A 26,140-nucleotide genomic window follows, 5' to 3' on the forward strand; every position below is an offset into this window, starting at 1 on the left:
GTACAGAGATCTGGGGATGTGGGCTGATGGCAAATTGAATATGAATCAACAGTGTGCCCTGGCAGCCAAAAGGGCCAGCTGTGCCCTGGGGTGCATCAAGCACAGCATAGCTAGCCAGTTGAGGGAGGAAACTGTCCCACTCCGCACTGCACTAGTGAGACCCCATCAAGTACTGCGTGCAGTTTTGGGCGCCTCAGTAGAAGAGAGACATCAAACTACTAGACTACATCCGGAGAAGGGCAACTAAAATGGTAAAAGGTCTCAAGGGCAAGACTTATGAGGTCACTTGGTTTGTTCAGCTTGGAAAAGGCTGAGGGGAGACCTCATCGCCATCTACAACTTCCTCAAGAGGGGGAGGTGCTGAGCTCCTCTCTCTGGTGAGGAGTGACAGGACACAAGGAGATGGAATGAAGCTGTGTCAGGCAAAGTTCAGACTGGACATTACGAAAAGGTGTGACAGGGTGGTTGGTCAGTGGAAGAGGCACCCCAGGGAAGTGGTCACGGCACCAAGCTTGTCAGAATTCAAGGAGCATCCAGATTATGCTCTTAGTCATATGGTTTAGTTTCAGGTAGTCCTGCAAGAAGCAGGGAGTTGAGTCAGCAAACCTTATGGGTCCCTTCCAACTCAAGATATTCTATTATGCAAGTGAGGGAGTTCTTGGAGGTGGTTTTAGCTAGTGAGAGCACAGGTGCTTTTTGTGCTGCAACAAACTTGCTTAAGTAAAATGTAAGTTGACTGTTAAGAACAATTGTCATCATCAGTTATTGTACTGAAAAGACAACTGTAACCGCCTAACCAACTACAGAATACAGTAATTACCCTGTATTAAAAAAAAATCACGTATAAGTTCCTTGTAACTTAGAAAGATGAAGCTCAGCTTTAAAAAAATAGGCACATTTACTAGGAAGAAACACAGTTTTGTACTTCCGATGTTTGTTTTTAGTGCTCTTCTATCTTACACAAAGGTAACAAACAAATACATTTCACTTAAGGTACTTATCCTCTTAAGAGGAAATATGCCAGAACAAAGCAGTTATGGCTGAATTTACCTTTCCTTGTGAGCCAGAAGACTGCCAGCATTGCTCGCTACCATCAATAAGACGTGAAGCCTGATTCACAGAGGATGAGACATTCAAATTTTTAACTATTCTTGACCAATCATCCAGTAGCATTCCCCGCTGGCTACTATGCCGTCTCTTCAGCTGCTTTCCAGAACGCCCACAAAAGACTGGAGACTGACCTGCATGGTTAAGTGAAACGTTAAGCACATACCTCTCAAAGAAAATTGCTTTTATTAAACCCATAAGCAATGTGAAAGGAAATATAACATATCAAAGACTTAGGGTACATAGTCTGAAGGCAGAACACAGAAGCACGTCACGTAGGTATAGTAATACTACTCACACCTAAAGGGCATAGCTCAAGATTTATTTTTTTTTACATTAGTTTCAAGCACTTTACCAGACAAGTTTTCATGTCTGTCATTTGGAATAATCACATTTTCTGTTCTTAAACTTATGATTGATTTGTACCAAGAAACCAAGCATAATTTAGTAAAAAAAAAAAACATTAAAAAAACTAAGATAATTACTCTCTTCAGGAATGTAAGACGCTAAGAGTAATTCCTAAAATCGAATGATAATACATTACAGGGGCATGCCATCTTTAAACTGACAGAATCCTTAAAAGACTAACATTCTTGACTAAATAGTCACTTGAAAGGGTCCTTCCTTTTGAAATATAAATAAATATTTATAATGACAAATGCTTCAAAACACAGGCCCACAGCACACAAATTTTGTACACCACCACAGCATATGAAAAATACGCAACCAACCTGCAATAAAAATCTCTTTCAGGAGAACAGACACAGCTAATGTTACCACACTACAAATTCTGAATCGTGTTCAAGGATGAGGCAGTTTGGAGAGTTGTTGATTTCTTCCCTGCAAAAACCCACTTCTACTTTCCTTCACTGATCTTTGCAGCTTCTAGAAAGCCTGACTAAAAGAATACTAACTCTTGTTACCCTATCCAGGGCAACGCGGAGGATTACAGATTCACACCATACTAGCTGTAAAACTGTATTAACTGATTTATTAATGGAAAGTCTTTCTTGCCCTTTAAACAAACCATCATACACATGCAATGCACGTTCGTGTTTTCTAGTAGGGAAATAGTTTTAATCATTTTCCAAACCAATTAGCCTGGCTATGTGTAAATATGAAGGAGTTTAGTCCAGAAGCCAACATCACCTTGCAAACGCTAGGGATTGGACTGATTTTTAAACAGGTGGAGAGAAAAGAAAGAAAAGCTAGCGTCAGTTAAGTTTTGCGTAATAATGCATAACCCCAAAAATTTTGGAGTGAAAATGGCTGCACCTATTCCTCACTTAGAAACCAAAAATGTCAAGTCTTTCAAAAGGCTTCCCTTTCCCACCACACCCCTCTGAAGTCTCCACATCATGGAGGAAAAGAGGTAACAGCCACCACACAGTGATAGGCAAAACTGCTGAAGAGCAAGTGAGGGGTAAGACAGTATCTTTGGTATTTCAGGATGCACCTGCTACATTTACCTACATTTAGGCTGATTGCAAAAGGCAGTAGGATTACAGAATTCTATGTTCTATTCTTGGTGTAGCTGTAAATGCCATTCTGACATAACGAGTTACTGCCACGTAGGCATATTTTTAAAACTTTTCTTACACTACAAAGAAAGCTTAAGGGTTGATGTTCTGGTGTAGTCTGCCATGTGCCATTGTAGCAGTGCTATGATCTGCTAAAAATGTTTTGTTGTCTAGAGGGTCAGTCTGAACACTAATTTCATTACATTAAGGTACAGAAATTTTAGAACTGTTTTTTTAGAAACTAATTCAATGCATTTTAAATTAATCTAAGGAAAACTTAGATTCTGAAACTCACCCGGTTCATTTATTCTGCCAAAAGTGTGTCGGGTATTGTGCTTCCTAGTTTTAAAACAGGTTTCACAAAAGTCAAAGTCATCACAGTTTCTGCATTTGAATCTAGGCCCATTGATAGGAAACATCTGACAGCCATCACACCTGATTTCACAAAAGAACAACAGTAAGTGTATTTCTTGTAGTTTTCATAGTACAAGTTACTTGTAACACAAGTCAAGATAATGGAAACAACATAATAAAGCTAAAGGATAACTCTTACAAGTTAAGAAAAATGTAAATCATCACTTACGTGACTCCAGGATGAATGCTGGGAACCAGTTCCATTTCTGACAACAAGCCAGTCCAATGAGACTGCTGAGGAAAGTCTACGATGACATCTTTTCCATTGGCACTAAAAGCTGTGACAAAAACATGGAGAAAACACAATGTGTTGCAAACGTCTATAAAAAAATGAAGCAGAAAGTGTCCAGTGCAACATCAGAGCAGAAATATGTAATAAAAAAAAACTTCAAAAGTAACCTTTCACATTAATGGAACTATATATTAAACTCATCAGATAGCCGGAAAAGGGGCAGAGGGAAAGGGAGGTCTAAAGATTTTTTTTTAGAAGACATATATTATTCTATCTAAATTACTTGACTCCGATTTCTTTTATTTGTTTTTATTTAACAGTTACTGAATGGAGAGAGTACTTCTAAGCACAAATGTACTATGACCAAGATCTGTACCTCTTCAAAGAATCTGTGCCCCACAGATTACTTCTACAACATTCCTTACAGCTTGATACTAGTGCACCCCACTTCCTCCTCACTACCATGTGAAGTCTTCAAGTTAGAATTCCTTCTTAAAGGAAAAGCATTTGTGGCTCATCCAAAGTATAAATGAGAACTACAACAGGAAGCTGCACAGATTCTGAAAGTCCTTTACTGCATATGAATGGAGCAGCTCAAAAAGCAGATGAACACACCTAACAAAATGGGCTGCCACAGATTACATGTCTACAAATTAATCACACACATCAAATGCATTCTGTACTTTCTTCCTATTAGGCAGCATTCCACAAAACTGTGATTTGTGTCTAAAAGATTCTCTCCTTAAACACTGCAGAAAGTCTGTGGTTTCCAGTTTTACTATTTTCCCATGCCCCTTTTGAAATAGACATTACCTTTGACAACTCCCACACTTCGGTGAGTAACTGATCCCCATTTGTATTTGGGTGTGGTAACAGAGCTTTTCACACGAACTTTGTCACCTATCTTGATATGAGAGGCTGAACTCTGCGGTGGGAATCCTAGCAGTTGCAAGAATAAATGCAGGGTGAGTGAGTTTTTCCCCTCCAAAAATAAATCTCCCTTTAATGTATCATTCAGTTTTTTATTCAAAAGCAGTCAGCAGTGAACTTACCTAAAAGCTCAACATGGATGTATCTGACCCAGTAAGTACCACCCTTTTGTTGCCAGTCACACTGTACATTCAGGTCATGCAATCCATCTCGATCCAATTTAATAACTTTGCCTACATCTCCTTCACAAACCTCCTCATAGGTCCTGCAGCACCTAACCATCATCCCCACCTAGGGGAAAACAAACAACAGAATGCCATAGCTGTGCAAGAACTTTTGTAGCAGAAGGAAAGTAGTTTCAATACAGTTTTTGATCATCATACTTTACCTGAATATTCTCCCTCACATACACAGCATAGTCATCATTACTTAAGAAATCAGCTCGTTTCTTATAGGTCTGGCTCTCTGTTACAACAGCGCCACTTGCCTGGAAAAAGATCCAAAATAAACATGTAACAGTCACAAAATCTGTCTTTAATTCAGATAAATGAAAATGTTAACAGAGACTGAAGATAACCCAACAAGAGCAAACACATATAATGTCCAAGTTGCATGCCAAAAATAGGAAAAACCTTCAACTAACTATAGTGCTAATATTTACTATCTACTTTAAGCTAAAGTTTAGTTTCAGAAATGACTTGCCAAGGAACATAGCCACAAATTTTCAAAACGTGTGAAACAAGCTGCAAGTTGCTTTTATGAAATCTGCTTGCCAAATGAAATTAGAACAAAAAGGATTTGTGAGTAACTTAGCCTCACAGATACACATTCACATTCCACTTCTTAGGCTACTTGTTTAGAGATTAAAAGAACCCAAGAAAAGAACAATGGTAAACGGTAATCCTTCCTAAAGTCCACTACTAATTATTTTTTTTTTGTTATATAGTACAATGGGATTTAAATTATTCCCATAGAAAAACAAGCTGATGAAAAAGATAAGACGAGACTGTAGCTATCAGAACTTATTCCTTATGAGATTTGATTAACTTAAAAAATGTTAAGAGAACTATTGCATTCCAGCTGTAATGACAATTTTCAGGAAACTTTGTTCTGTATTGAGCATTAAATCTTTTTTCATTCAAGGCAATACATAGCACAGTTTCTCACTGAAATACTGATAAAGGTACCAGAACTCAACGTCAAGTCAATTTCCTTTAAAACATAAAACATTTCTTTCAATTACAGGAATCCCACGTGCCAGAAAACTCAACATAGCTCCATAAAAAAACAAATAGAAAAATATAGAACCCATTTCACTTTATTGCCGAATCCTTACTGAAACAGTTCCTGAAAGCCAACAGAAGACGAATAAATTCACATTAAAGCCATCACACTCAATAGGCATTGTAAAGGTCATTTTATCACCTGTAAGTGAAAATAGCTTTTGTAAGGAAAAAGCTATTTCACTGACATTTTTTTGTCATTTATTCATAAATTCCTCATCATTCCTTGTAGCTAACATACTTTTTTCAAGATCAAATTAAGGGAGAGGGGGAGGGGAGCATGGAAGGAGTCCTTTACAGATACAGTGTTTGCTCAGATGAAACTGAGACCAACTATCAGGGATACTTATAGCCACCACTCGTTCAACGTCTACATGTATTCCACTCTTCCCCTGTGCTCTTCATACATAAGTACTTCTAGATTATTCTTGAGCTCTTATATGACATGCCCTAGAAACATATGGCAAATGTGGTCCTCGTTACAGTCTTGAAAGCTTGGGAAAGCAGAATGTCCTTGTACTCTTAACCAAAGCTCATAAAAGGAAAGAATTAGAAAATTTGCAGCCAGGTAGCATGCCTTGGGTTTTACTTAGCTGATACTTACCACAGGGCAAGCAGCTTCAGCTTCTTCCACCTCCTCTGCTATTTCCTCATCTGAATATTCATCAGAGATAGTATCAGCGTCAGAGAGATCCGTAATTTGAACATCAGGATGATCCAACAACCAGCCAACCAAGGCTTCTACTCCTAATATAGAACACAAAGTCTGTCTCTAAGGGATTCTCTGACATTCTTAAAATAGTATCCAAAATGATAAGTGACAATTGCTCCCAGTAGCATTTTAACCTGCTCACAATTTTCCTTCTACTTCTAAAATCATTAATTTAACTAAATGGAATACCTGGTAATCCAGAAGCACTTCCAGAGGTTCCAGACAGAGATTTTAGTGCAAATTCTATGTTTTTCCTAGGAAAACCCATTTCCATAAGTTGAACTACGATGGGAAGGGGTGGAATTGGAGACTGCTTGCGTTTCTTTGCTTTTGTAGGTCGGATATGTTGCACTGTGATGGGTGTTGTAGCTTCACTAGAGCTGCAGTCTTCAAACACTGGTGTTGAAGGATGCGTAGACTCTACAGCCAGATATTGGCATACTGCCAAAGCAGCAGCCTAAATGAGAACAAAGCAAGCAGTCCAAGTAAAACAAGTGTATTTATATGTTTCTGCATGTGTGTGTACCTGAAATTAAAGGTTATTTGCCAAAAAGGGTTCAGTATCACTTTTTTTTTTTTAAAGCCTATAGCTTAACAAGTTTCAGTTTGACTGTGAATTAGAAAGACTTATTTATTTGGTTACTTAGCAGAAAAGACAGACTCTACCTCAAGCTCTTGTTTGTCAAATATTGCTTTCACAGGTGATGGTTGTGTAGCAGCTGTCAAAAGTTGCTGTAAAAGAATCATGGGAGGCTGAGGTCCTTCAGGAGACATATCTCCTATGTCGGGAGAGGCAACTGCTCCATCCTCTTGAAACAAAAACATTATTTTAACCAAAACCATGTAATAGAAGTCAATAAGGAGACTTATTCTGGGGCATACTGGTTGATCAAACATATTATTTCTTCCATATTTTGTCTCCACAGGAATCACATGCTTAAGATTAAATCATGTGTGCCACAATCTCCATACAAAAAAAGCAAATGAGAAACTTGTAGATAAACACTATTTTTACTAAAACACACCTAAGACATGTCTAGCAGAAACTGCTCAGTGGACAGTGAACTTGCACAAGTATCTTCTGAGTTTTTACAGTAATATTATTATAGAAAGGTCTTTCCAGGACAGAACACTTCATAGAGAAAACCAACAATCTCATTGATCCCTAAAGCCATGGCGCATACTTCCTGGATTAAGTCACTTCCCTCCTTTAATACAGCTCTTGAGAAGAGCTCCCCATAGGTGTTTATTGCCCCTTTAAAAGGGTGCACCTTTTTTGAGTCAACTGGCTCACGCTCTGCAACTTTTATCGTTGATTTTGTATTCTTGTTGGCATAAACATTCATGTTTCCTACATCTTTATTGTGGCTATCTCAGGGAAGTGTTCTGATTCTTCATTTAACTCCAACAAAAGGAAGTTCTCATATTTGAAACAGTAACAAAACAAGCAGTAGTCCTCATGTAACTTATGCTGTTCTGGACCACCCCCCCCCAACCCCCCCCCTCCCCCCCCCCCCCCCCCCCCCAAAAAAAACCACCAAACAAAAACAAAAACCTCATGGTAGAAGTCAAGCCACATTCCATTCCCAGGAAAATATTAAGGATTCATTGACTTAAAATTTGGTAACTGACAAACCACCCCAGAAATATACAAATAAAATAAATATATTTCAAGCCTCAAACACTTGGATCCACGTAAGTCTTCAAAACCTAAGTTAAAAAGTCAAAATGCTTTTCATAGAATGGTTTGGGCTGGAAGAGACCTTGACAATCATCCAGTTCCAACCGCCCTGCCATGGGCAGGGGCACCTTCCACCAGACCAGGTTGCTCAGAGCCCCATCCAGCCTGGCCTTGAACACTGCCAGGGATGGGGCATCCACAGCTTCTCTGGGCAACCTGTTTCAGTGTCTCACAACCCACACTAAAGAATTTCTTCCTAATATCTAACATAAATCTACCCTCTTTCAGTTTTAATATGTAAGATTAAAGCATTCCTGAATTTTAATTTTTAGTCTTTAGAGGGCAAACCTAGCTTCTACCCTCCAATTGCCATTAGCAAGGGTTATAGTCACCTACTTTATCCACCATCTAAACAAACAGCAGCACACTCAGGCTGTGTTTCAGAATACCTGCAGGATTTAATGCACAGTCCTGAACAGCTGGCTGAGACAAGATCTGTCTTAGTGTATCCTGGTGAGAAAGCAGAGCCCGGCCTGCTTTCAGTATGTACAGCTTTAATTGCTGGCATCGCAGTAGATCCAAATCCACTTGACCTGTCAGATATATTAAGCAGCTATTAGCACTAATACACAGGAATCTCTTGTGTTAGAGAAGAAAGTACCATTCATACAGCCTCAGTTCAAAAATCAGTTTGCATCTTAACTCACTGTGTGAAAGCTTGTGAAATACTGATGATATGAGGTAGTCTGAACAGCATCTGGATAAAAAGTATTCTATGACTCATGATATTAAAAACACTGCTTTCCTACTTTCATGCCCTGCACAATCATACAGCTAACAGCACAATAAGTGCAGTTAAGATGTTATATGGATCCAATATTTTAAACAATTCAATACAAGTCCAGCCCCAAACCCCATTTACATTTTCTCTAAGTAAAAACAATATTCCACTTACAGTGCAGAGCAATTAATCTCCTAGCTAAACTTGTCTCGTAAGTTCATATTATTCAACGTCGACTGAAAAAAAGTAAGGTTCCAGAAAACCTTTTTCTTACGTACATTTGCTGTTACTAGTATTTTTCCCACAGTATATCCATCTATTAAACAAAAAAAAACCCAAAAAACCCAACAAAAACAACAAAAGAACTCCAGCTGTACCTGAAAGACCCTGGTTGGGAGACTTCATCCTTTGTTTTTCTATTTTACTTCCAGCCAGATTTACTAGTTGAGCCCAAATGGATAGCATCGGTTCAGTGAAAGGCAAGTTGTTCACATTGAAAGCCACAACTGGAAGCTAGACAGTGGAGGAAGAACCAGACAAAAGAAAAAAGCAAACCAACAGATAAGCATTTTCCAAAATCATTCAGAAGTTTCAATGGTTATTAACTGAAGAAGAGAAAAAGAATCATTCATCTTATTGCTTTTGACTAATGTCCTGGTTTCAGCTGGAACAGGGTTATTTCCTTCTTAGTAGCTGGTACAGTGCTGTGTTTTGGATTTAGTATGAAAATAATGTTGATAGCAACAACTAAAACATCAGTGTGTTAATTAGTGCTTACTCTAAATCAAGGACTTTTCAGTTTCACATGCTCTGAGAGCGAGCAGGTACACAAAAGGCTGGGAGGGAGCAGAGCCCAGACAGCCAACCTGCAAGCCAAAGGGATATTCCCATACCTTAGAACATGGCGCTCAGTAAATAAACTGCAGGGAGTTGACCAGGACCTGTCAATCCCTGCTCAGGAACTGGCTGGGCATCAGTCAGCAGGTGGTGAGCAATTGCGTTGTGCATCACTTTGGGGGTTTTGTGGTTGTTTTTTTCCCCTTGGATTTTATTCCTCTATTACAATTATTATTGTTGTTGTTATTATTTTTACTTTACTTCAACTATTAAACTGTTCTTATCTCAACCCACGGGTGTTACCTTTTTCTGATTCTCCTCCCCATCCCACTGGGGAGGGGCGAGGGGGTGGGGAGTGAGCTAGCAGCTCTGTAGTACCTAGTTGCTCGCTGAAGTTAAACCACAACAACCAGGAACAACTGGAGAGGACTGCTATTCCCTACAGAGCTCCTCTACTTGTAGCACACAGTTGCAGGTCTGCTTGGTGAAAAAGTAACACAGAGTCAGAGCAAGGAAGAACTGCAGCATCTCAAGCAGACCAGGCACTTTGACTGTACTTTCACTAAAGCCATATCAACAAACTTGACATTAAGATTCAAATGAAAACATCCAAGACTTTCTACATTAGTTAGGAAATCAAGTTAAATATAAACAAACAGTTCCTCTCATGTAAGAGCTATAAATCATATTTTCATGACTTGAGAGTTTACTTCAAGTCAAAGGAGTTCAGCTCAAATTCCTTCTCCTTTCACCTCCTCAAAAAATAAGGACAGGCTTTAAAGGCCTTATAGGGGTTTGGATGAATACCATCTTAGATTTGCATTCAGAGCATGGTATGTGTTGAATGTCAATGTATTTACCCAAAGAAGAACAAGTATTTTCTTTGCACTGTATCAGAATCTTAACCCATACTCTTCCCTCTACTGCAGACTCAACAAAACAAACTTACTGGTTTCAGTTGATTCAGAGGGCACACTCTGCATGTTCGCATGTCATAGAACTGTACAGTGATTTTCCCTTTCGGGGTAATGCGCGTCACTGTGCCTTCTCCAAATTCATCATGAACTACTTGTCCACCCAGTCTCAAGCGACTGTCTATGCCGCCAATCACTGCTAACACTGCCATTAGGCCTCCCACCTCTGGATTCTCAGTGTCAGGAAAGTAGTCATCCAACAGAGCCTAACAAAGAACAACACCATTAACTGTAGGGAGAACAACATACACTTTTATCTGCTTTAAAATACAGTTAAGCACACATACTTCAATTTAAAAATTACGACATAAATACATATATATATATAAAAATAGAAAAATGGTTTCAAAATTAAGCTTAATATTGTTTACATTTAGTATTTATAATTTCAAAATAAATATTGCTATAAAAATGAGCTTATTTTAAAACGTGGAAACTACCCCTTCTGACTGTTTTCCTGCAAAGATGTGGGTGATGGAGGTTAGCTGAGAGTTGATGTACTTGTTTATGAGTCCATTCCACTGGCTGAGCGAATGGAGCGTCCTCAGCAGTGCCACTATTTCTTCTGCTAAAGTACTACTGTGAGTGGCAGTTAGAGATGCTTGGGGCCTGGCCTTTCTCCTTCTCAGAGTAGATTCTAAGAAGACAAAAGCAATTGCACAACATTTATCAATTTAACACACACATTTACTATACATAAAAATAAGCCACTGAGGGAAAATTCCTCTACCTCTGAGCAGTGGGATATCTGAAGAACAAGTACTAAGCAGGCTGCCTAAAAATCCAAACAGTTTTTCCACAAGAAATTTCATGTCTCTTGACCTTTCATTTTTATCCCAGGATGGAAGTACTGCTTTCAATAAATGTACAGCAAGAATCTAAAAAGAGAACAAAATGAGCGTTATTCCATTCTAAGTCACCAAGTATTAAAGAAATTCTCAAATATACTAAGCACGGAAGAAAGGCATTTTAAAAGTTAGCTTTCCTCGTAGTTCTTTCTACTATGCTGATTTCTTTCCAGCTGTGGAAATTACAGACATACTGATCTTCCATTCACTTTCATAAGGAATATTTTAAAAGAAGTTGCGCCAGTTCAAAGTCAGTAACAATTTTATCGGCACATTATATTAGTGAATCCAACCTCTTCAATACTCAGTACATGACACAAACACACACTGAGAAACAACATAAATGACTAAAATGCATAGGAAAAATAGCAATACAGAAATGGGAAGGTTTGTTCAGACTCCAGACTCAGAACTTCGTATTAAGATGTATTTCAGAATGAAAGCTTCCAAGTGTTCTGCAATGAGGGTATGATAATTAAAAGTCATGAGATAGAAAGCTGAATGATACAAGAAGGCAAAAAGCAATTGCAGTGACACCCAAAAGCATTTACTGTGAAACTACAGCCTCTGACACAGTACAGAAGGAACAGACTGGCATCTCTAAACCTAGACACTCAGTGCAGGACTGATGAGTAGCATGGGAAGGTGTAGTGCTGCAGTATCAAAGAGCAGATGGAGCTGCACATTCTGGAGTATTTCTGGTTCCTCAGAAGTTCCTCATCTTCTACCCAGAAGACCAATACAAGTGACCGATAACAGTGAAAAGATCTGTCTTCTTGTAAACTTCTGTCAGTAACACGTCTTTCTAAAACTTCCAAGTCTCATCTTTTTCTCTTTAAGTTAGACGCTGGTACATGAGGAATGGTCATTTCTCTCAAGTATTCCCCGAGCAGCACAGATGACTAACGCACCAACTCCTCGATGATAAAAGATCTCTCATCAAACTAAAAACAGTGCCAAGAATTTGCTGGAAGATGACACAAAAATGTACATGCCTTTATGATACAAGGCTTTAGTTAAAAAATGCTGATGCCTCATCAAGGGAAAGATTAAGATCTTTTGATCCCTAGGCCTTAAAACTTGGAAGACTTACTCCATGATAAGGTTGCTTTTTAATCTCATGATAAAGACTAAGGAAAGGAAAAAACAAAGGAAAAAAGAAAAAAAAGAAGAAAAAAAGAAAAGGGGAAAGGGGACATACAACACCAAAATAAGATACAAAGATGCAGCTTTCCTAAGAGAGACAAATTAAAATAGTAACAGCAGTTTACTATGGAAGGAAGGACAGGAGATAATACACAATTTGATAACGTTATGAATGAAAATGAAATTGCACATCTTTCCTAACAATCTTTTTGTTATTCTTTTCTTTATTCAACTTCTAGGAACATTATATCGGAAGTTTCTGGAATATATTTTTGGAACACTGTTTTGGTCTCTCATCTGTACAAAACTTCCAGGCTTTCAACAGAACGCAGGAGTCTTCTGTAGTGCCCTGACAGCTCAAAAACTTACAGATGTGTATCTAAAACAATGAATACTAAATATAAGACGACGTTTTTTCCCAATTAATTTAAAACTGATATGACATTTCCCATCTGTTTTTTAAAATACTTTTTTAAAAAAAAATGACAACTGAAGTCTATTAAATTCATTGCCTATCAAAGTAATTTGGAAATACACACATTACCTGTCTCTGTAGTGAAGCAGCAGTGAAAGATTCATGCCCCTCAACAATTTTCATTAGCAAAGTTATCCACTGAGATGTACTAAGAGTGCTGCACATCTGAGGCATGAGTGCTATACTTCGAATGAATCCCAGCGTGCACCAACTCCTATGCTGTTCTTTATAAACTAATTTATTTGGCAAGGAAGCTAAAAACAAAAAGATATATACATAAAACAGTTGACTTTTCCACCAGCTACGTAATTCTCTATATACTACATGGGGCTTTTTTTGGACAAATCACAACACTGAGCTACTTCACTGTCTTTACATAACTATTAACTTCTGTTTTAGAGCCTGTAATTAATTTTATTAAATATGCCTTTAAAACAATTCTCATCCTTATACTGTTCCCTCATTTCGAAGTAGTTAACAGCATTACTTCTGATATTACATAGCAGCTATGGAAATTAATATGACATATCCAGCTATACTGTTGTCCCCAAACAGAAAAAGACTGCTAAGAAATTCAAAGAAATTCATTGTCTAAGCCAACCATACAGATCCGCATGCTCCACATCTCATGCATGTTTCCTACTTTCACTGCTTACGTTCTAAGAATGCTCAAGATCACTTAATGTTTCCTTTGCTAACAATTAAGATTTTAAAAACTCTGAAAATGCATTTTCTAGCCTTTGGCCTTAAAGGATTAAAAACTAGTAACAAAAAATATACAAAGTTACGAGACAAGAACACACAAAATAGACGCACATAGCTGAATCAGACTGTTTCCATATGATATACCTGATTTATCTGTTGTTCCACTCTCCACAAGCATACGGAGTAGACCACACAAAGTCCTAGTAGCATCACTTTGCATGACTTCAGCATGGACACCAGCAGAGAGACACAGTGTCTGCAACAGGTTGACAGTACTTGTCAGCATCATGGAAGTGGGGTGGAGATTCCTTTCAACTTGTTCTCCTTCTGAAGGGAGATACAAAAGGCAAATTAATATTAGAGTTAATCTGTTTCACAAAGAGTTCTGAAACAAACATGATGTGAGAAACTGGTTATAAACATTTTTTCTAAGATGATTTCAGATTAAGAGGATTACTTATTTCCAACTGTAAAAGCAAAATATAAACCAGATATTTTGTGCAGATATTTTCAAGTTAATTCTCTAGCAGTACACAAAAGAAATTCCAAATGCAGTGCCAAGAATAGGGAAGCAGCGTGACTAGATGTATAATTAGGCCATATAAAACCCCCATACTTTAGAATTGCATTACCATATGTTGAAAATTATACCTCCTGCTATCTGTAACAAACTATTTCAGTTGGATAACAGTGTTTTCTTTGTCCCATGAATATGCAGCAAATGTGATACCATCCTTTCTATCCTCCTTTCTGACAGTAAAGCTACCTTAAGAAAGATTATAGTCACATACACCTATTAATTTAATCATCTTTGATGAAGCATTTCATCCTGCGAAAGAAGCTTCTTCATATTACAAGATAACAATTTTTGAATTCAACGAAAACCCTGCCTCCACTTTTATTTAAAAAAATACATATGCTTTTTTACCAGAATCGTCCTCAGTGTCTGAATCTTCTGTTGTGGGTTGCGTTGCTGGTGGTGGCTCAGCTAGTTTGAGATCATACTTTCCCTCCTTCCCCATTCTGTAAGAATTTGTACTTCCAGTGTCCCACTGCACTCTGATCCAGCCATCTTCTCCCAATTCTCCAATCACACGACCCAAACCTGGAGTGGGTCCATCCTGACCGAAGAGAGGTGCTCAAGTTACACAACCAACAACGCTAATTCGCATCCAAAGTTCATAAGATAATAATGTAATTGCTCTTTTTTGCTGCTAACCTAATGGTTAGGTAGAAAACACTCAATAATGTTTCCAAAGAGAGCATAAAATTGGAAAGCATTTCATAGTCCCCAAAAAGCAATCACCTCAGTAAACTGCAGCAACACTCATGTTTAAATCTATTTTACTGTGTACTACATAGAGTGCCATACACACCTAGATGGTTGTGTATAATACTGTAGAAAAAAAGCAGTTTCTTGTTAAACTGTGAATCAGAACAGTCTCATTAAAAAAGAACTTTCATCTCCAAAGCTGATGCTAAACAAATGATTAACATATTTTATATTAACACTCCAAGTCTTTGAAATGAAAAATGACCTCTAAAGTTTGAACATAAAATTCACACAGTCCACTGAATAGAGACTTTAGCTTTTAACACAGCCAAACCTGTATGAAAGAATTTGTACCTGATCACCCCACTTCCAGTCTACCCCTCTCACCACTCTGGTACCAATTTTCATCATGGCTGCCAGCTCTGGTCCAGAAACAGGGAGCTGAACAGGTGTGCTTTCCTTTCGTGACTCTTCTAGGACTGTGGCAGACGCTCCATGAGAAGAGGTAATCATATCTTCTTCAATGTTGTCAGAACTAGGTCCTAAACAGGAAAAAACATTAAAAAAATTAAAACTAGCTACAAGTTTTTATACATACCTTATACGTATAAAGGTATATACACAAACTTTAAGGCACATAAAGTTTGCAATAGAAAAGTAGTAACAAATAGGAAAGCTGACCTAACACATGATACAGTCAGATGAGCTTTTAGGGAACTAGGATGTAATGGTTTTCAATGCACAGGACTTTGAACAAAAGTAAATGACAAACAATTGACAAATATTAGTTCTACTAACAGATTTTTTGTAAAAAAAAAAAAAAAACTTCTTATGAGCACTCCAGTCAAATACAAGTTACAGGAACAAATATTTGCTATTATCTAAGAAAGCCAAGAAAGAACAGGCATGATAACTTGAATCATGGCAAAAGACACCACAGAACTGGTAACAGAACAAACAAAGGAAGCTTCCAGCTTCAATATGCAGACTGGGAATGGTTTTAATAGGTAGGACAAGTGAACCTGAATGAGAAGGGAGTAGGCAGTTTCTAATGTTTTCATTTTATATTTTCCATTTTTCATTTATTTGTAATGTTTCCACCAAAACTACACTATCACTCCTAAATTCTAGCAACAGATGACCAAAGCAAAGGCTTAGGAGAAAAATCATGACTGAATAAAGGCTAAAGGTCAAACTAACTTCCTTCTCAATAGTGCTTACAGATGCGGGGTTTGTATCAGGGTAAATGTAAATAGCATTAAGTCCTATCTTTAAGCAGCAAAGTAATTCTGTAGTTTGGGTACACCAACAGGTAAAAAAATACAGGAGATTTATGAAACATGTACTTTCTTCCAAACAAGATCTTGTACCTATCAGCCGCAGTGTTGTTTGCGTCAATGCTAGCATGCCAGAATTAAGAAGGAGGCTCAAGGTATTAGCACCATGCTGCAGTGTCAACATGTTGAGCATGACCAGCAGAAAACGTGCTTGTGGAATAGTTCCAAGACTTGGTCCTGCTGGATTCTCATTAGTAATTGTTTGTAGAGGAACAGGCTGCACACCTGTGTAATATAAATACAACAAAGTCAGTTGGCATTTGGGAGCTACAACAAAAAAGGTTATAGATTTGTTTGATTGACAATGTAACATTTTTTATTCCCTGCTTGGCTTTAAGAACCTACAAGCTGAAGTCCCAAGAAACCTTTTATAATTTAGATTTTAACGGTAAAGTATTACTAATGGGTAATCAAACACTGAAAAGTGAGTTCAGGGAGGTTGGGCCAGGGACTGTGGAATGACACATGGACAGGCAGAAAATCAAAGTAATTCTCAGCACAAACGAAGGGAACCATTTTTAAGATCCCAATTATGGCAAACTTTTTAAAAATAAAAAAGGCAACTATATTCATTTAAAATAGTTTTCACCCCAGCCAACAGCAATAAAATGAGATTCACCTAGTTCTTTAAATTTTGCATTAGCATCTAGCAAGATGTTCCGGACATTCTGAATAGCCCATGCATACAACTTTCCAAAAGTTACTTCCAGCAGCATTCTGTTGAATGGTGGGATCAGATCAACATCCTTCAAGCAGTCAGTAAGAGGTTCCCTTCACAGGAAAACAATAAGAAAAAAATAAATATGGTTGTTTGGGGTTTTTTTAATGAAGTACTGTAAAAGCAAAGGCAACAAAAAGTTTTACCCTATATTGGCTCCTTCTGGAATAAGCCTCTGCCATCCACAGAACATAGCATACTGCACAGACGGGAGCAAAAAATTTTTTGCTGCCAGTTTCAGAATAGTATCTATTCCCTCCAGACGAACTTCTGCTCTTTCCAACTGCAAGAGAAAAAAAAATTAAAAAAATTGTCATACTTGATTGAACTGCTAATAAACACAAGCCCATTTTCATCTATTTTACCTGTTTTAATAAACATTTTCTCATTTTTTCTACATCCACTGGCTCTTCTTTAAGTGCAAAATCAACAATGGTGTTAAGGAGGGCAGACTGGGGATACAAGCCTTGGACATTTTGCTTTAGCCATTTGTATTTGTGGACACCTGTAACTGTACTCAAAAGTGGCTGCCACTTATCCTGCAAAACAGGAAGGTAGTATGTTAAAAATTAAATTGTTTAAAATTACTAAAAATATAAGTTATGTAAAATCATGTCCAAATTTTAAATACTAGGAGGGAAAAAAAATTCTTCAAAGCCAGGAGATTAGCATTATTTGTATCTCACTATCTTGCTTACAATTGCTACATAAGATTTCACATGCATTAATATTAAGAGAAAAAAATAGGGAGTAACATATCACAACCTTTTATTTTGAAATGAAGTTTTACCTGAACATTTCTAAGATTATAAGTAATCTAAAAATTAGAGAAGGTATCTTTACATTTTGTAAATATGCAATGCACAAGCTTATTTTTAAGAATTATTTCAGGTTTCACTAAAACAATGCGCCATGCTTAATTATATATCCTAAACACCATTATCAGAATATTAAATGTCAAGTTATAGCAATCATGCTTTAGCTCACATTTTTTCCTCTTGTTATTTTTATTTTTTATTCACAAGGTTGATTCAAAATCTGATGTCCTACCTTGGGTGATTTAATTGCTATGGGCCTTTTATCTATAGGTACAGGACTGTGAGGTACCACACAGGATTCTTCTAAATCACTCTCTTCGTTTCCAATTTTGGATTCCTCCACATCAGCAGATTCAGATTTTTTTGGCACTAGAAATAAAAAAAGCTATTCTTTCATGTAATCTGATGACATTTACAGTATCACATTTTTAGGTTTGCACGGTAACCTAAGCATACAGAATGCTTAAGATCTGCCTGTAATAAGGAAAATGTACCCTTTGTGAACTCTATGTCCAATTATTATCAAATCAGCTCTGGTAATATCCACAGTATGCTTTTATTTGTAAAGACCAACTTCAAAAGCACTTTGGTGTTTGTTCACCACATGGATTTATTTCCAGCTGAATAGTTCTTTGACTATGCTATTTTAATAAAACATTTTTACTAAGATGCCACTTCTAATTAAACTTTACTAAAACCAATTCAGAGGGACTGAAACTGATGGATCGTTTTTAATATGCTGGATCACAAAGCAGCATGCTTCACCTACACTTGACTCTTGTCTGCCTGTTACTGCTGTAGGAACTAACGTGTAACCACAGATTTAGAAAGTGTCATGAAAAAGCAGCAGAAAGCAAACAGCTTTGATGCTTTAGCTAACAAGAGCCTCAAATATAAAGCAGCAAACCTTGGAATGAGATTGATTTTCATTGTTTCAAAGAAAATACAATATTAATGTCACCTTACCTCTTTTTTTCCTTTTCTCTCTAATTAATTTCTGAGCTACCCTCCGCCATCGGGGCAAGGAACTCAGAAGCTTAAATTTAGACATTATAGAGAGATCATTGCAAACTGCAGGACGTAGTTCATTGAATAAGAATCTCAAACGCTCAATTACAGGAGCACAAACTTCCTTGTAAGAACGTCCTTGTTCTTGATGGGTCTAGAAAAGCCATTGAAAGACTAGGTTACTGTTCAATATACAACAAAGTGAATACATAGCTTTTTAATAAAATACTTCAAATGAAATATAATCTAAACTTCAGCAGGTAGGAGGCTTACCTTAATCAGTGAGCATTTTGCTTGGTAGACAACACGACACACATCCACTACAGATTTTGGTAAGGTTTTGTGCTTTACCTGGTCAACTCCAAGGGTACCAGGATGAACAAGAGACAATGCTACATGACCTTAATGGGAAGAGACAATCTCTGAATACGCATTTCCAAAATCATCCATAGCAGAGATTAAACTGGTCCAAAATGTATGCTGAGACAGCTATACCACAAGCCTACCTACCCAAATCTTCATGTTTCAGAAGACAACATAATAACAAACGTCCTACTTCTTCCACAGGATGCTCAGGAGGAAATATGATTGGTGTTGTTAAGTGACACTGTTTACAGTATCTCTCTATCTGACACAAGAAGTCCTACAAAAAACACACAACAACAGCCTCTATTTAAGTTTGGTGTTAAATACAATGAAAAGACCCAAAATACTACAGCCAGCATTTGAATAACGCTGAGTAACCTCCACAATCTGAACTGACATTCAGAAGTAAGATACAACATGCCGTATGCACTATTTAATACACAACACTACAAAGACTACCTTATATTATTCTTCTTGTATGAAGAACAAGGAACAAAGCCACTACGGCTTTTAACCAGGTCACCTGATTTTTGATTATATTCTCCTGACTCATCATTATTGGCATCCTATCCTCCTATCAAGGACTTACTTGTGGATTTTTTTGATAAAGGAGGTGAACTCAAAACATTAAAAAAAGCTTAAGTATTACAGAAGACAGTGACCAATGTAAATCTCAGGGAGTTTCATAATATCCACAATACCAGCTAGGTGAAACCTGAACCTCAAGGGACAAAAGGGACTTTAAAACCAAGGCATACATGCACCTGACACACAAAACACATTTGCAATTTGACAAAAAAAATTCCATCTTGGTTCAACTGGAGGTGAGCAGGATCTGCCAATACTACTATGGATTGACATTTCCATTGACATGGAAAGTAATGTATTATTAATTTTTTTTGTAAGAATACATCTAAAATGTTTAGTTCTCCCACTCAAAAATTCAGAAGAAAAAACTGTACTGATATGATATTGAGTGAAATACACTTTATCCATTAGTAATACTCAACCACTCCCTTCACAAAAATTAATTCTCAAATAACTTTTTTGACTGTTTTGCTATAACTTTTGGAGAATTTTCCCAAAAAAACTGTTTCAGGCCACCACTGTCACCCCTCAGCAACATTTTTTGTTAGCAGAACTACTGAGGGCTTACCTTCACAGTATGATCCTGAATATTATTATCTGCAATAGCTTGGAGAAAAGGCTGGGAATGGTCACTCAAAGTTAATCGATGTGTATATAGTTTTGATTTATTTGGGGTAGTGTTACCAGGTGAACTGCAATGGTCTTCATCTTTTTCCTCATTGTAACTGTAATGAATCTGACTAGTTTGCAAGCCTCCAGAAAAGATAGATGACTTCAACCATTCTAAAGAAAGAAAACACAATTATATATTCTGAGGAAAGATTAAGCTATCAAGATTCAACAACTCCCCCAAATAAAATGCATAAATAGCTTCAAACAAGGTTTAGTAGCTCTTCCATTTGCTGAAACTTCTTCACAGGGAAAAAAAAGGATACTGCAACTAAGTTAACGATTAAGTAACAGGGCAGCCATCACCAGCTCAGAGGTAACAGCTCTTACCTATTCTTCTGTGATTACTATTGAATTATACCCTCTATTCACCAAACTAAGATACACAACAGAATCCAACATCAGATGCTTCAGGCGCTCTTAACTGAACACAAATTAATAAGTTAACTGTGCTATACAGTGTCTCCTTTCTCTTCCAATATTCTCTCTATCTGGCATATTAAAGAATTCTGGAATTTTTAACTGTTCAAGGTTATCCAATCCCCATTTAAATCCTGCTAAATTATTGGACCTTGATGACTATGGTAATTCATGTCAAGAATAAAGAACTTCAGAAGACAGCAAGACTAAACAGGTGCTAGATTTCAAGTTAATTTATTTGGCCTGTATCTTTTTCTTGCATGCTTTGACAAGTATTTATCACTTATTTAAGCTCCAAATGAAGTTCTGCTTACTGGCACATTCAACTTCCAGAGGAGAAAGTGGTGTACTCATTGCCAGGTAGGAAGCGTGCAGTCCAAGGAGAAGACCCAAGTTCCTTTCTGTGTCTATTAGAGGTGATGACAAAGTACTGAGATCTGGTGTTGTAATCACTTCCTGATCAGGCTAATCAAAAGAAACAGGAGTTGAAAGCTAGAACTGAGCTCCAACAAGAATTTTGAAAGCAAAGCAATACTTTACTTTAGAAAGTGTGTATCCATCAATATATAGTATTTTTACCTCCATATACTGGCCAACACAGAAGGCATGCATTGATTCCCGTGTGTCCTCAAACTGCAAAGCAGCTTCCAAAGCAACAACTGGGTCCTCACCCGCAAACTGAGCTATGGAAAAAGGAGGTAGTCAGTATAATGTCTAAAAACCCCTTTATGCCATCTAGTTTTGAAAAAGAAGTAATTTGTGTCTTTCATTCAGATGCTGATTCTCACCAAGTATGCTACTGCCAGTTAAAGACTGGGTTTGGAAGTCCTTTATATCATACACTTTCCCATCAATCACTGTCCAAAATCCTCCATCTTTGTTGTGGTTCTCTAGATCAGCTTTTCGTATAAGTGTCACCTCCTCATTATTTCTGCAACTCTGGCCAGTAAAAAATGAACCTACAGGTATAAAACAGAAGAGAAAATTTATCAACAATAAAACAGAAAGTAAAAGTTTTTTGTGAACGTTCTCTTAATAGTTGTCTAACCAAATTCTTCACTCCTATTCAAAGGCTGCTTGTCTTTTGGTATGCTCAAAAGTCAAAATGAGTATTAATATGTTCCTGTCCACATGTTATGCAATTAAATTGTCTGTATGCTGTATTCTTTTATGTGCTAATGTCCAACATCACACTGTCAAAGACCTGGCACTGCCCAACTATAAAAATGTTTTGTTTGGAGGTGGAGCAGAACCACCACTATTTCAGCAAATCACCGCTCTAGTCAGTTCTGCCACCAAATCACTTCAGTTTTATTACATGCTTGCCTGCAAGACATTGGCCGTGTATTTAATTTCAGTTTAAATCCAGATCTTTTAAAAAAATAGGAGGAAGGTTACAAGTCTTACAAGTCTTCCAACCTATATATCAGTAAACTATTTCAAAGGTAATTGCATCAAAATAAGAAACATCAATGTTCACACACATACACCTTCATCTTCAATACTATTAGACCAGTAACTGAATTTTCACATAGCTTTTGCTCTCCCCAACACACTACTGTCTAGCAGTGTGACCTTTAGCTCTCTTGGGTTCCACCAGCCATGTTTCATGCCGCCCTCCACCAATAATAGTCAGAAATACCAATTTTCTACTTCTCTTTTCACCCCAGACAAAGCTCATACCATAAAATGCCCTGGGAAAACAAAAGTTCCCTTATTTCAAAGTTTCCACATTTCTCTCCCTTTATGTTATGGATAGAATTTAGGAACAAAATGCATGGATGTAGGATGTACTACTCACATTTCCACTGCAGCTTTTCACACTCAAAATGCAAAACAATGTGAACTACTACTTTAAGTAGGTAGGATTAAGCAGAGTACAAATACAGCTCTATACATAACTTCCTGAAGAATTTGACAGAAATAGCGCTGTATGACTGCCATGTGAACTAGTTAATAAAAATTTGTACTGTAAAGCAGAATTCCCTTCCTGAGAGTAGTTCATGAACAGTCACCATTTTTATATAGCTACTTTATGAAAACATAAATAAGTAGTCCAGATGCTAACAGTACATACCCATTATTCCTGGCCATGCCAAATCCTCATTGTCATCCCTTTCCTTTCCAGGGGCTAAATGGTTAAATCTGTCTAGGTGTTCTAGCAAACCAGCCAACAGAGGGATAGCACCAGCTTCCTGCATTAATCCAGCATTTTTACTGAGTAGCAGCACTACAGAAACCACCAATTCTGGAAGAAGAATGCCTAGAACACAGAAGGTACTCATTTAATTCAAGATCTACATTTAAAGCATCACAGAAGTAAATCAACAAGCAATACATTCTATTCTATTACTGCTTTAGTACAAAGCTCTTGCCTTCCTCGTCAAATTTCCTTTCTCTCCCATCAAATTGAAGGATTAAATTGACTCCTGTAGTTATTTAGGACTTTCAAGAACATCTACAACCTAACTTCATAATTTTGTGGAAGGGGAGGAAAGGAGAACAGCAAAGAAAAAAAACTACCTGTTAAATCTCCATCCACAACACGAGATACTTCTGCAAAATGCCTATGACTAGTAGAAGCAATGCTGGTTGCCACGGGAAGTATATCACCAATGTGCGTGCACAGAAGAGCAGTGTATTTCTTCAGCAAAGAGCCAACACCTAAGAGATCAGGACCTGTATACGAAGGAGGAAGAGCACAGAAAACCATCATATAGTCATATTTAAGACACAGATTTCAAAAGCTGTCAAACTCTTCTGAAATGCAGCCACCCAGTATTAGCACTGAATTAAGAAACCACATCTTTTTAGGAATTTTTACAAGTATATAGAAAGTTTACTATAGATAACAGAGATCCTGTTACCTTCCAAAAAGACATTTTCCTTTACAGAAAAAAGTTTAAAGACATTTCAAACACTTTTCAGACAGGCTCAGCAACTAGGCTGATAAACAAGACAAGAAGATGAAGTAAGAAACTACGATCCTGTAAGAGGTATTACAGAAATGCTGGGGGTCCGGGGGAAGCTTTTTTTTTTTTTAACAATAACTTACTGTATGTATTAGGGACCTGCCCAACACAATCTCCTGGGTAAAGTTTACTAACAAGCAGACGCTGAAAACGGAGCAACAGGTCCAGAGAAGCAGATCTCTCTTTGCTACAATGCTCATGGTCCATACAGGAAGAAACACGACGAGCAACATCTTTTAGCTTGGCTATTGTCTGTGAAGCGATGTTCCTAATCGGTATAAAAATATTGTAAAGTACTTAAAGGGAGCTGCTAGTGAAGACAGTCCACAGAAACATGGGTTAACCTTTTACTACAATTTCATATAAATATATAAAAACCTATGCGAAGTTTCTTTGTAGGATGTTCCCTTGCATCATAGTCCCCAAAAAGTTAATGGTTTTTGTGGAGCCATTTTGTTTGATGTATTTTATGAATCATGTTAATTTTGTATTTTTTGTCATTACTTGCTACAAAAAAACATGATCTGGTAATTTTCACTGAAAGGTTGTAATGGAAGTCATGACCCTGCATAACTCAAAACAGTCTCAGTACTGCTTAAACTGCATAGTTATCACAATTAAGTGAAAAAGCACAATAAATTTCTGAGTAACCTCATAATTACTTCCTGCTACATATGCTACATGTTAAAAACTGGTGTAGCTGACATAAGAAAAAGCTTTGTTCTCAGTATCCTGTTAGTCATGCATTCACAATTCTTTCTCAGTGTCAAGAATTTAAAATTCAGGTTTCTTCCCCACTTACAGCCCCAGCTACAGTCTCCTTGAGACAAAATACTCAGCTCTAAATAAAAAGGGCAAAACATTCAGTTCCAAATAAATTTGTGCTGGTTCTCATACTTTAAGCACAGGCTTTTGAATGTTTGTCCTTATATTTGTTGCCCAGACTTTCAGAGTACAGAAATGAGTATCAAAATCCATAAAAGCAAGGCAGTAAGTCTTTCTAAAACCAGGTGATATATATAACTGTGCTCCTTAGCAAACTACAGACAAGCTAGAAGAATGTTCAGTATTATGAATCCTGAGGAGCTAAAATGCTAGCAGGAGACTATTCCCAAAATTAGTCACTCTTTATTTGACTAGTTCATAAAAACACCCAAACAGATCTTTTGTAAAAAATAAAAGACAAATTCAAAGCAATTACCTCAGTAACTGCTGAATTAACTGAACCAATGGTAAACTTTGTTTTCCTGCAGATTCATAGATTCCAGTATTAATAAGGTCTTTGTCCAGTGGAGTCCTGCTCCTATGAAGCGTTGATGCATTTGCTTCTTGTTCATCAATTTCTTTTTCTTTCTGTGCTTCTTTTTTTGCTTCAATATCCTAAAAAAGTAAATCAAGTTAAAGAAAACATGCAAACTGCCAATGTGATTATGAAACATTTTATTAACAAGTATTCATGGTAACAAGATCAAGTTACTTTTACCAATACCAGAACAATTCCTACCAAATGTGTATTGTATATTCCCTAACCCCACACTGGCACATGTTTTTAAACAATTATAATATAAAAAGAAAGCAGGGTGGTGGTAATGTGTGAAGGTAAACAAGAGTAGACTAACTTCAAAGACAAACTCCAAATCCAATTTCCACCAGCCAAGTTAACAATTGATTTCTATTGCAAGTATGTAAATATGCCAGTAGCTGCTAAACAGCTCACAATTGAAGGCACGTTTACTCTATATTTATAGAAGTAATGAATCCAGTCCACTGCAGCAGAACCTGGGTTGGATTTGCTACTGAGCTATAATCATACAGAACTCTATGGAAACTAAATTCACCCAGGTTTTAGACAATGTTTAATTAACCTGTGCAATGCTGTATGCTGCCACCTAGATCAGTTTCAGCATACATCTGAAGTTGGTTCCAGCATCTCTGACCTATCCTAGGGGCTCATTTACATTGTAGTAGACTCAATCAAGGATCAAAAGGACCTGCATGTCTTTAAATACAACAGAAAATGCTAACACTAGACTATGCGTTAAAGCAGAACTTAATACATGCATTTCCTCTGCATCACAAACCTCATTTACCAACAGTGGAGAAAACACTTGGAAGAATGAAAAAAAAATGAAGAGGCAAGGGAAAAGCACATTTTTGTTTTCAGTCATACATAAATATGGCAAATAAAAGCAGTCTGTACAGAGTATGTCCCATCTCCAAGAGGCTCATGGAGAAGCCAGTATATGCAAAATGTTTCTCATCCTTTATTTCATATATATGTATATATATACACACACACACAATTAGTCAGCATCTGTTAAACATT

At 37.2% G+C, this 26,140-nt stretch overlaps 1 protein-coding gene across 3 annotated transcripts in view; it reads right to left on the reverse strand.

Annotated features, from left to right (window-relative positions):
* The window catches only part of HERC2 (HECT and RLD domain containing E3 ubiquitin protein ligase 2), a 113,443-nt gene that overhangs the window by 43,653 nt on the left and 43,650 nt on the right, over window positions 1-26,140 (reverse strand). For all 3 annotated transcript variants that reach the window (XM_055701450.1, XM_055701451.1, XM_055701449.1), the window contains exons 20-53: window positions 25,016-25,194; window positions 23,898-24,082; window positions 23,366-23,521; window positions 22,920-23,105; window positions 21,631-21,801; window positions 21,422-21,525; window positions 21,157-21,307; window positions 20,322-20,536; window positions 19,310-19,442; window positions 19,073-19,200; window positions 18,758-18,953; window positions 18,024-18,160; window positions 17,339-17,512; window positions 17,120-17,256; window positions 16,875-17,026; window positions 16,289-16,480; window positions 15,273-15,460; window positions 14,574-14,766; window positions 13,790-13,972; window positions 13,010-13,194; window positions 11,202-11,349; window positions 10,912-11,108; window positions 10,447-10,677; window positions 9,038-9,173; window positions 8,329-8,472; window positions 6,865-7,007; window positions 6,388-6,655; window positions 6,091-6,233; window positions 4,592-4,690; window positions 4,326-4,494; window positions 4,087-4,212; window positions 3,211-3,319; window positions 2,923-3,062; window positions 1,051-1,241 (exon numbers count right to left, since the gene is read on the reverse strand). In XM_055701450.1, coding sequence (XP_055557425.1) covers window positions 1,051-1,241; window positions 2,923-3,062; window positions 3,211-3,319; window positions 4,087-4,212; window positions 4,326-4,494; window positions 4,592-4,690; window positions 6,091-6,233; window positions 6,388-6,655; window positions 6,865-7,007; window positions 8,329-8,472; window positions 9,038-9,173; window positions 10,447-10,677; window positions 10,912-11,108; window positions 11,202-11,349; window positions 13,010-13,194; window positions 13,790-13,972; window positions 14,574-14,766; window positions 15,273-15,460; window positions 16,289-16,480; window positions 16,875-17,026; window positions 17,120-17,256; window positions 17,339-17,512; window positions 18,024-18,160; window positions 18,758-18,953; window positions 19,073-19,200; window positions 19,310-19,442; window positions 20,322-20,536; window positions 21,157-21,307; window positions 21,422-21,525; window positions 21,631-21,801; window positions 22,920-23,105; window positions 23,366-23,521; window positions 23,898-24,082; window positions 25,016-25,194 — 5,589 coding nt within the window. The remainder of the gene's footprint in view (window positions 1-1,050; window positions 1,242-2,922; window positions 3,063-3,210; window positions 3,320-4,086; window positions 4,213-4,325; window positions 4,495-4,591; window positions 4,691-6,090; window positions 6,234-6,387; window positions 6,656-6,864; window positions 7,008-8,328; window positions 8,473-9,037; window positions 9,174-10,446; window positions 10,678-10,911; window positions 11,109-11,201; window positions 11,350-13,009; window positions 13,195-13,789; window positions 13,973-14,573; window positions 14,767-15,272; window positions 15,461-16,288; window positions 16,481-16,874; window positions 17,027-17,119; window positions 17,257-17,338; window positions 17,513-18,023; window positions 18,161-18,757; window positions 18,954-19,072; window positions 19,201-19,309; window positions 19,443-20,321; window positions 20,537-21,156; window positions 21,308-21,421; window positions 21,526-21,630; window positions 21,802-22,919; window positions 23,106-23,365; window positions 23,522-23,897; window positions 24,083-25,015; window positions 25,195-26,140) is intronic.

This window comes from Falco cherrug, chromosome 2 (genome assembly GCF_023634085.1).
Source record: "Falco cherrug isolate bFalChe1 chromosome 2, bFalChe1.pri, whole genome shotgun sequence".
NCBI classification, from domain to species: domain Eukaryota; kingdom Metazoa; phylum Chordata; class Aves; order Falconiformes; family Falconidae; genus Falco; species Falco cherrug.